At 40.4% G+C, this 15,369-nt stretch overlaps 1 protein-coding gene across 1 annotated transcript; it reads left to right on the forward strand.

Annotated features, from left to right (window-relative positions):
* Positions 1-306: 306 nt before the first annotated feature.
* Positions 307-15,258, forward strand: FYTTD1 (forty-two-three domain containing 1). Its single transcript, XM_083848268.1, has 9 exons — positions 307-505; positions 3,457-3,588; positions 6,584-6,729; positions 7,783-7,895; positions 9,421-9,517; positions 10,394-10,455; positions 11,075-11,149; positions 11,961-12,087; positions 13,204-15,258. Exons 1-9 carry the CDS (start codon positions 403-405, stop codon positions 13,297-13,299), a joined length of 951 nt encoding a protein of 316 aa, XP_083704394.1. The 5' UTR covers positions 307-402; the 3' UTR covers positions 13,300-15,258.
* The last annotated feature ends 111 nt before the right edge of the window (positions 15,259-15,369 follow it).

Consider the following 15,369-nt stretch of genomic DNA (forward strand, 5'->3'; position numbering starts at 1 on the left):
GGAAAAAAACACTTTGCTAGATTCCTTACTGAAGAACAAATTCTTCCTATCAATCATCCTGAACTTCAGAATTGTGACTGACAAAAAGCGGCAGAAAGTGACTTTGACAAGAACCCAAAGAAAACAAAACATCAGTCGCCATACTCTTTTATTTTTAAATGACAATTCCAATCCCAACGTGGTACTTTGGGCTCGGCCCCCGGTTCCTCACCCCACAGCCACCCGCAGCCCTGTCACCAAGCCCACGGGCTGACGGGCGCTCTGTGCGCACGCGCCGGCGGCCATTTTGGGGGGGGGCGCTGGCCGAGGGGAGGGCTGCGGCGCGTGCGCAGTGCGCATGCGCGTGGCCCGCCCGCCGTCGGTTCGGGGCGGCTGAGGGGAGGCGGCGGAGCGAGGGCGGCCATGAGCGGGTTCGGGGCTGCGGCGCCGCTTTCGGCCTCCTCGGCTGCTGCGGGGGCCCGGAGCGGGAGCAGCGACAGCCTGGAGAAGATTGACATGTCCCTGGGTGAGCTGGGGGGGCGTAGGGTTGAGCCAAAGGGGGTGCGGAGCGAGCCAACGGCTGTTGGGGGGGAGGGGGCCGTTATCGGCTGGGAATGAGCCCGGAGGCCTGAGGTGGGTCCCCGGGGTGGTAGGGGGGTGTCCGGGGCACGGCAGAGACCTGCTTCCCTTCTTCTGTCCTACCTCCCTTTCCCTGCCCTCCAAGCCTGTCAGGAAGGCGCAGGGCCGCGTCAGGCCTGCGGGCCTGGCTGCCCCTCAGGTGGGGCCCGCAACCTGGCACCCCTCATCGTTATATATTTCCAAACTAATTCTGCTCTGATCCTCGGCGCTGAGCCTGCTTGGTAGTTGGCGGAACGTTTGGTGGATGCCTGGAGTACGTCTTCCAGTCAGGGTCAGCAAAAACCTGGTGTTGTGGCTCCGAGACTGCTCTGTTTTGCTGCCAAAGCGTGGTGGATTGGTACCGCCAGGAGGTTCTCTTCAAACAATGAAATCGTGGCTTGAATTGGAAGGCTACGGTAGACTTGGCTTTTGTGGATCACCTTAAAATAAGAGGATATGTACATTTTTTCCCTTTGTAGAGGATCCAGTGGAGTTCTTTGTTCTGGTGATGGTGATGACATGTAAAATGATGTTTAGAGTGTTTCTGAATGTCAAGTCCCATTACAGCATTCCAATAAATCTATTTTTATTTATAGACTAGCATACTGAGTCTTTGTTTCCAAGGTTACTAAGAATAAGGTCATTGATCCTCAGCGACTAGCTTATTTTCATAAAGTTGAATATTTTCTTATTTGGCCAAATTAACTTCTGAATTTGCCACTGCTACACGTTCTGGGCATTGCCCAAAAACAAATGGTGAAGAACTGTTGTGGTGTCATGGTGGCATTTTGGTTAAGAATCTGTAGAGGGTGGGTGTGTCCTTTAGCTTGTTTAATTGCAGGGGAAACTTGCATGAGAACAGTTTCGTCCCCACCTACTGTCCCTAAGTCATAGTTTTATGGCCTGCTGTAAACGAAGATAAGGTTCAGTCCCACATTGTCATGATGCTAAACTAGGAAATCTTAGGATCTAGATCTTAGTGTTGAGTATTTTCTGACGTACTAATAAAGATTAAACCTATTTTTATTGCTAGTGTATGCAACTCATCTGAGGCTAAGCCTTCAGTTTGATAATATTCCTAAATTATTCTGCTGTTCCAGGTGTAATTTTAATCTCTGATCGTAGACACGGTAGGAGAACACATTCCTTAGTTAAGACCTGAAGAATAATGGTAAATTATAAAGATAACCTTTGTTTCCCCAAATAAGAGAACTGCTGAAACTTTAGTCCTTTTGTTTCAAAAACTTGCAAGCCTGTGTGCATCAACAGCTGGTTGTTTTGCAAAAATGGGATCTGAGATGGAGCAGATGAACTGTGAAACAAGGATCAATGTTCTCTGAACGTGGTGGTTTGCATCACAGGGACATTGGGGTGGAAGTACCCCTTATGCAGAAGTACACAGAGTCATAGAATCATTCAGGTTGGAAAAAACCTCTAAGATCATCCAGTCCAACCTTTAACCTCGCACTGACAAGTCCAGCACTAAACCGTGCTACTAAGTTCTACATCTACGTCTTTCTTGAAGAGCTCCAGGGTCAGCTTTTCAAGACCCTGTAGATCCAAGGTTGGGGGTTTATCTTTTGCTCAGCACCAGTTTATTGCTGGTACTAAGCTTGAGCAATGCTTCCAGTTGAGTACTGCATTTGTCAGTGATATTTTGAGCTATTTTTGAGCTGGATACCGTTTTGAAGTGGCTTTGGTTTCCGTTGTCATACAGAAAGGTTTGTTCAGGAATCCTTTCTCTAGAGATGAGCTCTTTGGTAAAGAAGTCTCTATAGCAATTGAAACCCGAGTGACCTGTACCAGCAGTCCTTTACCTAATGGATTTTTTTTCCAAATACTCATTCATTTTTGCAGCAAAGTAGGCTGATTTTCTCTTTACTTCAGTAGGATACAAAGCATTTGCTAACAAAATTTTGTGATTTTTTTCTGTTCGCTGTTTTCTCTTTTCTTCCCCATCTAAGTCCATTTGAACTTGGTTAAATACAGCAACCCTGCTCCCTTCTCTCCCTGACTCAGAAAGGGATGTCCGTGTTTGTGGTAGCTCTCTGGAATATGACGTTTGTGTCAGTTGTGCTCCCACGACTGAGACGCAATAAAGTATAATTTGACACCTTTTATGGTGTTTTTGTAGACAAGCGAACAGTCAAGTGAAGGCATACCACAGCTGTTACTTTACACTTATCTCCTGAGTCAGCTCCCTGATTAGTGGATGAAATCAAGCTGGTGTGGCATGGTTTGCTATTGACAAGCCTGTTTGCTTTTCATGAATTTATCAGTTTATAATCTTACACATATTCTTAAACCCAGTAATAATTTGTTCAACCTTGTTCCCTACGACAATAGATAAGATGATTGCTTTGGATTGCAGGTACTTGGGGAGAGAAGTCTTGGTTGCTTTTTCCTGTCATCTGAACCTCAGTGAACTTATAAAGATAACTGGTAGCCTGAGTTCCTTTGTCTGATTTCATTGAGTAACATAGGATGAAAGAGCTAAGGCTTGAACTAACATTTTTTCTGTAGCCTGGAAGGTGTGAGAGTGAGATGGGATTACGTTTTCTTCAATAGTCTACAAAAACTAACAGATTATTTGTTAAATTTAATGATCTTTCAAGTGTCTTGGATGTTCTGAATGTGTGCAACAGCTTCTTTTTTTCTAGGACATTATATTATCAAATAAGGACTGTAGGACTAATAAGGACTGGATGCTTTATGGAGATATTACTGGGACCTCAACTTGTCTGTGCTGGTTTCTCAAGATTAACTGGCCTGTTTCACATAACTCTAAGTAGCTATGGTTTCTTTTGAACAAGAATATGTCTGCAATATGTCAAATCTTTTTTTTTTTCCTTCTTACAGATGATATAATTAAGCTGAACAAGAAAGAAGAGAGAAAGCAATATTCCCCCAAAATGAAAAGAGGGCTTCATCAGAATCGAACTCGGCAGTTCAGGACACCAGGCTCCAAGTGGGGAATCCAACAACAGAAGGGTGGGTATATCAAATGCAATGTGGACTGTGAAATATTTTTGAGCTGAAATGTAAGCTCCTGAAAATGTACGGATTGACACAGTCGATTCGGGTGTTTTTCAAATAGAGTTATACAGTTTTGATTGTAATACAGCTTTTTGTGATGTGTTTACGTTCGTGTTTTTTTCCTGCTTTGGTATGAGAACAACATTGAGATGTCTGGCCAACAGGGAGCTTAGGTACTTCATGGACTCTCTTGATGCAAGGAAGGATTGCCTTTCTTTCTGAATTTTTTTCCATTTTCTTTCAGTATTGGAAATTGCGTTAGTACTTGGTCCCTCAGAGATGGATGGAGAGTGTTCATGCCAAAACTCGTATATTAGGAAATGTGCAGGCCTTGCCAAACTTCGGAGCTTTGTGAAAAAGAGCCAATAGATTTATATATGCTAGGTAGAATTCTCCTAGTAGGCTTCCCAAAAATAGCTGTTACTGCAGTCTGTAGCGCTGCCTCTGGGACATACAGATGGATAGTGCAGGGTGTCTGAGTTGGCTTTTCTTGTTAAGACTTTGGGTTGCGAAGGAAGTACCACGTCAGCCTTAAGTGTGTGCTTTTACAGTGGAGTACAGCAATTGGGGAAAAAAATCACGTAGGCAGGGAGTGAAGAGGGGAAAAGTGCACAGTACCACCTTTACTGCAGATTTCCTGAGTAGCTGTCAGATTTTTCAATAAGTAGGAGTCATTTTTAGATGATTCCCAGGTATTAGTCTGGTACACGAAGAGCACCTGCTAGAAATAAAAACTGTTTTTGCTTACATTTAATTTTGAAAAGTAGCATTTTAGCACTGGTTCATACTGTCAATACAGAAAGTTTACCACCTCAGCTAACTAAATGTTTAGTATACGCAATTTCTTGTTAAGTAGCATTCGTTTAAAACAAATGCACATCTGTCTGGTGTATTCACAGTAATCCCCATGTTTTCTTTGTCACTGCTTAATATTTGTTGTAGCAGTAGTTTTTGTGTTCTTAGACCCAAATGTCTTTTGGAGATCAATGAAATGTCATGTAACTCAGAGTTGTTTTGCTTTTTAGACAAGCCAACATAACGGTGTTAATTAATTTGTGCATCTTTGGTAAATTGTTGACAGTACAGGAGAATGTTTTATGTCAGTCAGCTAAGCGTAAGACTATTTGTGGAGGTGAGAGAGTAAGTGAATTTAAGTGGTAGGTTATCAAGTGTAGGCTTCTATTTACAACCACAGTTCTCCAATGCAGTTGTTTGCGACCTAAAGGGCACAAAAGAAGCAAGTATTACAATTTAGAATTTTAGGAAGAACTTGAGCTTCAAACACAAAATCCGTAATACAACTGTCTTGGCAGTTACTCTGAACTCTTGGAACTTTCCTCCTTTGTCTGCCCTTGTTCTAGGGAAAAAAAGGCAAACTTATTTTTTTCCAGAATTGCTAGCTTCGTGATTTGTTGAAACACTGTGAATAGCTTTAACTGCTCCATTCTAGACGGGTCCATACATTTCCTTCCATACGTTTCCTCCCATTGAAGCACCCCTCATCTGTATTGTTTTTGAGCAGAAGGTATCCTTAAATAGTTCTTCTGAGGATTTTAGTTATTACTTACTTATGACCAGTAGATTTACTGCTACTCCATTGCCATTGAAGTTATTTTGATAAGTGGCAAATCCTCTCTTGTGTGTGGACAGCTACAGAAACCACAAATGATGAGCATTCAGTTCCCTCTGGTTTTAGAAGTTGCTGCCAAACTCTCTGAAAGGAAGCAAGGAACTCGAGCTGGGACTTTCTCAGCTTTTGTGGGGAGAAGCAGAGAGATCATTGTCCATTTGAATAAAAGTTGTCCATGGTGATACACAGAATGCAACTGCACAAAACCCTGGGCAGCCTGAGCTGACTTTGAAGTTGTCATTTCATTGAGCAGAGCTTGGTCCAGAGAGCTTGTGAGGTCCCTTCCAGCCTAAATAACTCTGTTTTTCAGCTTTTCTTTTAACGGGGAAGAGCATTTGTTAACTGTCTACACGGTGTGGTTACATAGCAGTTTCTCAACAGCAGATTTATCCAAGCTAGGTTCTGATCCACAGCTTGCCTCGTGATTGGGTCTCATGAGGAAGCACAGATCTGTCATCAGTGCTACGAAGTCACATATGTCAGGACTAGATGTGTCTGTTTCTGCAGAGCTGACTTCTCAGTCTTAAATTTATCTTGCAGTCTGAGGTTCTAGAGGGGATGCTAACTTGGGGATAAAACCGAGGCGTGGTACGTTTACATAACGTGAAGATAAATGGCTCCAGACAGGGTTAACCAAACCCTTGTAACTGGAGACTTGAGATGTTTATACTACAGACCTCAGACTTGCAAGCCTTTTATATCCAAAGACAGCTGTCATTTCTCAGTCTTGTGTAGACTGCCATGCAGGCTTCTAATTGAAAACACTTTAAATGTGATCTAATTCATATACTGTTTAATATGGTTTTGTGGGCCACTTGCTATATTCTTTTTTTTCTTATGTCTTGGGAACCACTGATGTACATAATAAGCTTTGAAGTTGCTTTTTTTCCTCTTTTTTTTTTTTTTCTTTATTAAGTTGGTAATTTGAAGTCTGGTGAATTGCTGGGGACCTGAATTATTTGGTTTGATTTTGTGTTACTCAGCACTTGATGAAGGTCCATTTTGGTGTATTTGGTAGTTTCCTATGCCAGAAGTTGTCCCTGCAGACATGTCAAATAACAAGTTTTCAACGTTAATTAATTCAGTGAAGGAAAGCAAAATTGTGATCTGTATGAGAAGGTGATTATTGTTGTGCTAGTTGTAGAGCCAGACTTAATAAAATAACTGAATGACCAAACTGTCTTCAAGCGTAGTGATATTTTCTGCTCTAAGGCTAGAAGTGTGCAGCCAAATAAACTGCATTGCTTGCATAGCATTTTAACACAATAAACTTTGTATTTCAGTAAGAATTGTTGAACTCTTCAAATTTTTTTTTTGCAGGTTACGGTAAAAATCGTTTGGGACACAGAAAGAAGATAGCAGGGAAGAAGCGTTCTTACGGAGTTAAAACTGGCTTGGCAGCCAAGAAAGCAATGGGTTCACGCAAAGGAATTAGTCCTCTGAACAGACAGCCACTTAGTGAGAAGGTAATTAATGCAATTCCAGTGGTTCATGTAATTGTCTGCATTAGGTGTAACCCTGACTTTGCTAAAACAACACATTAGAAATGGAACACAGTGGCTTCAGACTACTGCTACTGAAATATATCCCAGTATGCTGGTTCTATAGCATGCAGACACCTGGTACAACCTTCTATGAAATTGCGGGTGTGTTGGCTGAGTGGTTTTTTGTTTTGAGAGGGATGGATAGTGACGAGGTCTGAAAGGTTTTGAACACTTAGCAAGCCATGAAGATTGAAGCGCAGAAGTACGTTCTGTGAGAGTGTGTGAATATTTATGGTATTTTTACAAGAAAAGCTCACTTATTAGGATTTCTTGTCATCTGTGTTGCTTTGCTACAAACCAGTGATTCAACACACGTGCAGGTGTTAAACATGGGTCTATTACAAAAAAGAAGTTTTGCAAATACCTCTGTCAGTAGCCTCCCTCTTCTGCATTCCTCCAGTGCATTCCTACCTGCTCCATCTAGTCTGGTATTGTAGAACAGGGATTGCTTTTGGATTTGTGAAGAAGAGCAATTTTAAAGGTGTGTGTAGGAGGCATTGTCAGTTATATATAGGGAGGTAAAATAATCAAAAAGTAACTGCTAAGCTATGCTTTTTTTGGCCTGGTAAGGAGGGGAACATATGATTCATAACAGTATAGACGGTATTTCTCAAATTATAGTGAACTGTGAAAGCTGGGCAAAGCGAAATGTGTTCTGTAAGAAGCTTGTAAACAAAAATTGAAGGAAAAATCTCAGTTTCCAGGAAAACCTGACAAAGCTTGAAACAGCAGAAGCGCATACACTTAAAATACGCAGGAGAGAAATACAGATGCTTTTAAATGGCAATTCTAATATATGCCTGTTTCAGTTTAACAACTAGTTCATGAAATACTTTCCTTTTTAGAGATAGGAAAGGACTCAGTAATAAGTGTATGTTCAGGTTATAGCTATGTTGTTCCTAATTCAATTTAGCGTGTGTTTTTATGTATATATTATACATATATATTGCATTTATTTATTTTCTTATTTTTAAGAACACACAGCGGAATTATCCAGTTTTGAAAAAGAAAACAAATTTGCAGAGACAATCTGATATGCAGAGAAAACAAATCCCAGTCCTCAGGAGGCCTGCTCCACTAAACAGAAGGTAAAATGCCACGTCTGCTTTCTGAGCTCTTCTTGATAACTTTCCATGATGAGTCTTGTTTCTGACAGAACTGTGTCCGAGGGAAAATGGTAGGTACTGGCAGTCGTAGTACTATCAAGACTGTCATGTGTATGAAGTTTACTAGATCTGAAGCTGAACATGGTCTCGATACAAAGACAGATAGTTATTGCTGCGTAGAACCCTTGGGAAGTACCTGCCTTTGTGAGCATCTGGTATTCTGCCTTCATTTAAATCATAGGCAGCCTACATGAAAATGGCCAACATGGATTTCCATAGCTTCAAAGTGACAACTGTGGTTTAGTGAATTTTCTAAGTAAAATGTCTTTGTGGAAGCTGGTGCCATCTTCAGTTTCTTGGAAGGTATTGCATATTTTATTTGTGCCAGAATTGATCTGGATCAGTTGCAAACTGCAGCTGAACTTGTCTCTGTGATGGAAATTTTCACTGTGTGACTCTTGTGGAAACTGTAAACACAGCTTGTTTACAGTTACCAATACTGCTCTTTTTTATCTAATACAAAGTCCTGGAGGATATTAAAGTAAAAAAGCAGAATTTTTAACCTGTGACATAGGAGTCCTAATGCCAGGTGCTGCACTTGGGTCATAACAGCCCCATGCAGCGGTATAGGCTTTGAAGAGGGTGGCTGGAAAGTTGCCTGGCAAAGAAAGACCTGGGGGTGCTGGCCAACAGCCAGCTGAATATGAGCTGGCAATATGTCCAGGTGGTCAAAAGGCCAGTGGCATCCTGGCCTGCACCAGAAATAGTGTGGCTAGCAGGACTATAGAAGTGATTGTCCCTTTGTACCCAACACCACACTTCAAGTACTGAGTTCGGTTTTGGGCCTATCACTACAAGAAAAGCATTGAGTTGCTCAGGTGTGTGCAGAGAAGAGCAACAAAGCTGGTGAAGGGGGGAGAAAACAAGACATGAGGAGCGGCTGAGGGAACCTGGGCTGTTTAGTGTGGAGATGTCATCGCTCTCTGTAACTACCTGCAAGGAGGGTGTCAGTCTCTTTTCTCAGGTGACAAGTGATAGGACATGAGGTGACAGGAGCAAGTTCTGCCAGCGGAAGTTTAGACTGGCTGTCAGGAAGTGTTTCTTCACAGGAAGGGTGGTAAGGTATTGAAACAGGCTGCTCAGGGAGGTGGTGGAGTCACCATCGCTGGAAGTATTTAAGAGGTGTGTGGATGTGGCGCTTAGGGAAATGGTTCACCAGTGGACGTGTAGTGTTAGGTGGATAGTTGGACTTGATGGTCTTAGAGGTCTCTTCAAACCTAAACGATTCTATGGATCTATAATCTCTAGCCCTAAAAATTTCTCCATTTTTAAATAACATGTTTTTTTCCTAGTTGGTGAGAAGCTTATTGCAACTGAAATGTTATGCCTCAAAGAGGCAGCTTCGCAGATGTCCTTAGTGATGCATTGGGGTGTTTCCTGACCTTCATAGTGGTCTCTCTTAAATGTTATCTATGGAGCCTTTAACTATATTTTCTAAATATTACAGGAATAACATGCAGTCCGCTTTTGCCAGAATTGGAAACAAACTAAATCAACAGAAAGACACTCGTCAAGCAACTTTCTTGTTTCGAAGAGGCTTGAAGGTAATAAACATTGCTGAAAACAAAGTTGTGCCACAGATTTTGAGCTAACCCATAACATTGAAATTAATTAATCACCTTTGATCATCAGATCTAAGTAGAAACTTCAAGTAGACTGGAAAATAGGCACATGTTCTTTTGGAGACATGTACTTGTTCCCTTCAGTTATTGTAACCTATTGAGTCTTGCTTCCTATTTCAGCATAGCTCGACTGTTCTGAAGGGCATGGAACTTGGCTGAGTATTTGGAGATAGCCTTAAGCTATTAATTCTTCCTCTCAAAAGCTGTGCATTGCTTTCTAACATTTGCTTTCAACAGCTGCCTTCAGGTAAATGATAGAGCAGTAACATCTTTCAGAATCTGAATATGTCCATCTTATTTGTATTCAAAGAGGGTTTTTTAGTTATTTTGAGTAAGATTTAAAAAAAAAAAAAAAGGGGGGATATGCAGTGAATGGTGTTCTCAGGTTTCATTCATGCCTTTATTCTACATCTGCTGTTATTTTAACTCTAGGTAGTTACTGTTTTCCATCCACAGGAATTGCAGAACTACAGCCATGGCTTTTCTTGCTGGCCTGGTAACGCTTTGGTGCATCTTGATAGTGTTTGCTGAAGTTCTCCAAGATGTTTTCATCTCTTTATTGGTTAAGTTACTTTATTGACGATGCTTAAAACATTTTAGGTTCTTAGAGTAATTTTCTTCCAATGCCTTACAAAGTTAATAGGATAGTTATTTCACGTCCCTCTGAAAGTACAGCCCAGTTTGTGCACAGTGTGTAAACAGCTTTAAACTTCTATTTTTGAACTGCTGTATTTCCAGCTTCTACAGTGGGAGCTGAAACAGTATGCAAATCCAGTGTCTGTATTGATGTGCTTTCAGGTGCAGGCCCAAGTGCAGACAACAGAAGATCTTGATAACCAGACACTAAAGAGAACTCGTCAGTAAGTATTTCACTTTGAAAACTTGAGTGTAGTTACTTTTTTGTACTGCTGTTCTCCGTTTAATTCTGGCTTCTGCTCCTAGCTATGGTAATAGAATGCTTTTTTCGTTCCCCTATAGACATCTCAACTGAGTGACAGCGATCCTCCCCCTATTTTTCTCAGTTGTTTTCTAAATTATTTCTTAATTTAACTAGGAGGAGTTTATTTGCAATAAGACACTTGCAGGAAGGAGGGGGAAGGTGGTAACTTCAGAGGAACAGACTAGTTTCTCATGGATACTGCACAGATGAGAAGAAAAACTCAAATGTCAGTGCTCTCCTAAGCTCTTGATGCAATTTCCATTTTATTTGATACAAATATAGAGCCTATGAAGGAGTTTGGAAATATGCAAGGCAGACCACAAGATGGACACCCTCTGCTCTCACCCTTCATATTCATCTTGTATCATGTTGTTGGTAACAAAGCAGGCTGAGTAAATGTGGCTGCATGTGGTCTTTGTATTGGCCTATATTATGAAAACTTGCACGTTCCTTATTAGCCTGAGTTCTTCAAATGTGTGTCCAGATATTCTGACTGAAATTTCAGCAGTATTTTTGTGATTTCTGTGTTTTCAAACTAGATGGCGAACTTCTACCACAAGTGGAGGGATTCTGACTGTGTCCATCGACAACCCAGGAGCAATCCTATCCCCACTGTGAGTTTGCGAAATAGTTCTGAAATGTTAACGTAAATGAAGTCGCTGTTCCTGAGCCATTTAGCAAGTTCCTTTTGGATAGTCTTTCATGTGACTTCACGTGACAGCTTCTTCTGAAGACTTCTAAATCTGTCCCGTTTATGAGTATTTCTGAGCTGTGTGTTAGTAATACCACAGCTGAGTTTAACAAGACATCTTCTGATCAGGAGCTTGATCTGCTGTGTAGAGTCGAAGAGTGGTGGGCTGGTAGATCTTCACCTTGTCTGCCCGTTCCAATTCAGGCTGTATTACAGCTGTTTTCCTTCCTGATCTGAATGAAAATGAATTTAGCATCTAGTTGATGAGTGATGGCAATAGTTTCTGCCTGACCAGTAATGACGCTGCTAGAACTGGGCTTAAAGCAAGCATTGCTGTATTTGTCTTCATGAAATTGAAGGTGCTGTTGATTCATGAGGTGTTTTATTTTAAAAATCTGTTGAGTAGCTTTTTCCATTATTAACATTTTATCTGCAGGGAAAACTATACCAGTTTTTATTTTACGTATTTACAAGAATAATTAACTGTGAATAATGGGTTTGTCAGTAAAAAAATAAAATTGCTTCCTTTTGGGACACTTGCTGTCTGATAACAGTAACAAATCCTACACTTTTATAGTTCTGCTTCACTTTAACCTCCTTGAATTTGAGCCCTCCAGCTAGTCAGCTGGCCTAATCAAATGGCATGATGAAAAGTTCATATTTCTATCAGCAGTAAGGCTTCATTGCATAAAACATGTATTCATGGTGTCCTGTCTAATGTTCTTCTTTCACAGTTCCCAGAAATTGCGATTAACTCGTACTCCTGTGCCCCCATTTCTGATGAAGAGGGACCAATCTGAAGAGAAGAAGATTCCCAAAGGGGTTCCATTGCAGTTTGATATTAATAGTGTTGGAAAACAGGTAAATGTAGTTTCATTCCTTGACTGTGGAAGTAGTTTTAAGACAGATAAAATCTGGTGAGCCGGGCACTTTTCTCCTAGATTCGCTAGTGAAAAAAGGGGGAACTGGTGACGACTTCATTTCCACTTCTAGTTCTTCCACTAACTTGCTGTGTAACTTCAAGCAAGTACCTGAACTCACTGTTCCTGTTCCGCTAGTTTACATCTTGAATACCCATATGCTTTAAATAGGATTTAAAATGCTGAATGCTTCTAAAAGCTTTCTGGTGTTCCTGCTGTGCTTGAATCAGCAAGCGTGCGTAATTCAGGAACAAGCGTCATTTGGTGGTGTAACCTGATTTTATAGGGCAACTTTTGCTATGCATCTAGCATTAAAAAAAAAAAAGGTGGGGTGAGAAAATCAAATGTGATCAGTGTGATGACACAACCACTTGAATGATTAATATTTTTCCAAAGTTTAATGAGGATGAGTGATCGGATGCAGAAATCTTAGTGCTGTCGTTGATGAAATTCTTACAGGCTGACAGATGCCGGAGAATTTGACCACAAGATGAGGCTGTTCTTATAATCAGCTCCTTGCTGCCATCTGCAGAAAACTGTATAGGGTCAGGGCATTGGTCTGGATTTGTTCCTTTAATGAACAAGCAGTATGTCAAAAATAGTCTACTATTATATTGGAAAAAACTATTTGAACTTTTGGACTAGAATCCAGTATGCAGCCTCAATTGGATGAACTGGAAAACAAACTGCATTATAGTGGTTAAACAGCTGTAGTTGTTGAAGTTACATAGAATCTCTGTGGGGAAATAGGTGTAGTAAAAGTTCCCTTTTCAGTCTGTCTGTCCTTAGTTTAACTTTTTTACAGTTTTCTGGGTAGGCTGTCAGTCTTGACATTGTGTACCATGTATTCTTAATAAATTCCAAGAAGTAGCAGCTCTTGATTTTTTTAAATGGTGCAGGAAAGGATTAAACCAAATCAAACCTTTTTTTGTTTTAGGAATTTGAGTTAGGAGGTCAAGTGATGAAACCAAAGGAGGAAAAAAATATTCTTGTATTTATTACTTTGACTAAATTAACCTAATGTCTTTTAAGTTTATGAAATTATTTTATTTTTCAGACAGGGATGACACTGAACGAACGTTTTGGGATCCTGAAGGAGCAAAGAACAGCGCTGTCTCAGAACAAAGGAAGCCGTTTTGTAACCGTGGGCTAACCTGTCGAATGGACTTGAGTGCTGATCCCACCTACTTAAGAAAGTGAGATAAAAGTGGGCAGAAGAATATGGCGTATGTCCCTGAAATTCTCCAGACTTCTTGCTAAGATGGTGGCACTGTCTTTATTACTTTTACTTCGAGCAGTAAAAGACATTTTGCCCTGAGAGGGGGAAAACTGGGAAACTAATCTACTGGAGTAGCACCATCACCTGGTTGGAAAAGATTCTGTTGCCCAGCTGTTAACAAACACCGATTTTGGTTCATCTTGCAACCAATATTTAAACATGAAGTTAAAAGGTTTTTCTTTCTGTTTAGAAGTACTCGGTATCTGTTCTTTGACCCCCTGCTATAGTAAAGATTGTGTCAGTGTATCATTACAAATCCCACTTTAGGATGTTAGGGACCGCCTATGAACTTTCCTCTGGACTGCAGTTTGGCACAGAGCCTCAGTCCGTGAATACTTTAGTAGTGATGTAGCAGCGTTTTTCATGGGAGCATTGGTTGTACTTCTTTGTGCTTTTGAAGTTCTTTTTTTTTTTTCCTTTCTTGAAGACTAAATGTTTTGCATTCTCTATTTCACAAATAAAGCTGTTAGCTGAGACCCGTAATATGTAATTGGGATGGAGACTATTCTACTCTTATCCTTAAAAGTGGTCCAGACAATATTGGAGGAGTACTGCACAGGCAGTATGAGAGTAACTTATATTACAAATATCTCAAGTTCGTTAGCATCCTCTGCAAATGGAGTTTATACATCTCCTATTTTTCTTAAACTTTTGCTTACTATTTCTTTTTGTAAGTTTTTTTTTTCTCAAACTTAATGCAATAACTTCAAATTTTTGGATAACTTCATAGGAATAAATGTAACAGTTCACAAGAAAGTCAGTGGCATGGTAGAATTCCTTACATTCCGAGACACAGGATTTTCATCTTGCAAACCTTGACCCAGAGGGTTTTCTGTGGCTCATAGAAATGGCCAGAGGCATGCAATGTAACGGCACTTGCTTGTATATACCAAAGAGAGGTAAAATGTGAAGTTGATCAAAATTTGTCAGGCGTCTTGAAATTGGGGAATGTCACTGGAAGAAAGCCCTCAGTGTACCAGCGTGTGTAAGGCATTGAGCAGGAGCAGGTAGTCACTTGCTGCAGGCATAGCTTTGTGTATCCGAATCTGCAGGATGGTAAGGACTGGGGCATCCTCAATATTAATTTATGATTCCTAAAAGTGAGGCACCTGTTCAGGAATAACATAGAGTTAAAACTGCTTCCAGCCCAGGAACTGATGAGTTTAACCCTGTTCTGTAGCAATGGAGTTTAGGTACAGCCACGTAAAAGACTGGTTGGTTGCTGCATCCACAAATGTTCATGGTGTTTGAAGTGGTTTTACTTCGTTTTATTTTTCTCAAAGAGTTTACATTGGACTTCTTACAGAACTGGTTTCCTTGCATTTTTATCTCAAATTCCAAGTTAACGAGCGTTTACTGGGGACTTCAATGTTTGAAGAGCATTGACTGTAGAAGGGCTTTCATTCATACAGCAATTTTAAAGTCCGAATGCATCCCTGATGCTATATAGAACTTAAACCCTTGTTTTTAATGTTGACAAATATACCTTAGCAGAAATGAACTAAGCATAACAGTGTTGTTTTTTCTTAATTACTAGTAGGATTTTTTTGAAAAATAAAAGATGTCCCACTGTTAGAATTTGAGTAGATGATGTGGTGTCAGTCATTCTGTTTCAGTGTATACATTTTCCATGTGCCAGGATGCAACAAAAAAAAACTCTTTTGCATCAACATAGATGCAAAACATTGATGCAATGCATCAAAAAAAAAATGCTAGTTTGTATTTAATGAGAAGATGCTTTACACTGTACCTTTTGGTATTTTTTGGAGAAGTTATTACATTTGATCTATTCTGAAGCTGTTAATTTTTTTTTAAATAAAAAGTTACAGGTTTCGTGCTGTCTTGTCCCTGTTATAACCACTTGGGCAGTAATATGTTGGTTATATGCGCTTTCTGATATATCTTAAGGGGTTGTTAATGATTAAATCATTATTAAATGTTCTG

This window comes from Anser anser (assembly GCF_964211835.1).
Source record: "Anser anser genome assembly, chromosome: 9".
Classification (NCBI taxonomy): domain Eukaryota; kingdom Metazoa; phylum Chordata; class Aves; order Anseriformes; family Anatidae; genus Anser; species Anser anser.

Bases quoted from the DNA above. Each gene is read 5' to 3' on its own strand.
- FYTTD1 (XM_083848268.1), top strand. From the start codon at position 403: ATGAGCGGGTTCGGGGCTGCGGCGCCGCTTTCGGCCTCCTCGGCTGCT. The intron at 9,518-10,393 runs GTAATAAACATT...ATGTGCTTTCAG, and splicing joins TGTTTCGAAGAGGCTTGAAG to GTGCAGGCCCAAGTGCAGAC. The intron at 12,088-13,203 runs GTAAATGTAGTT...TTTATTTTTCAG, and splicing joins TTAATAGTGTTGGAAAACAG to ACAGGGATGACACTGAACGA.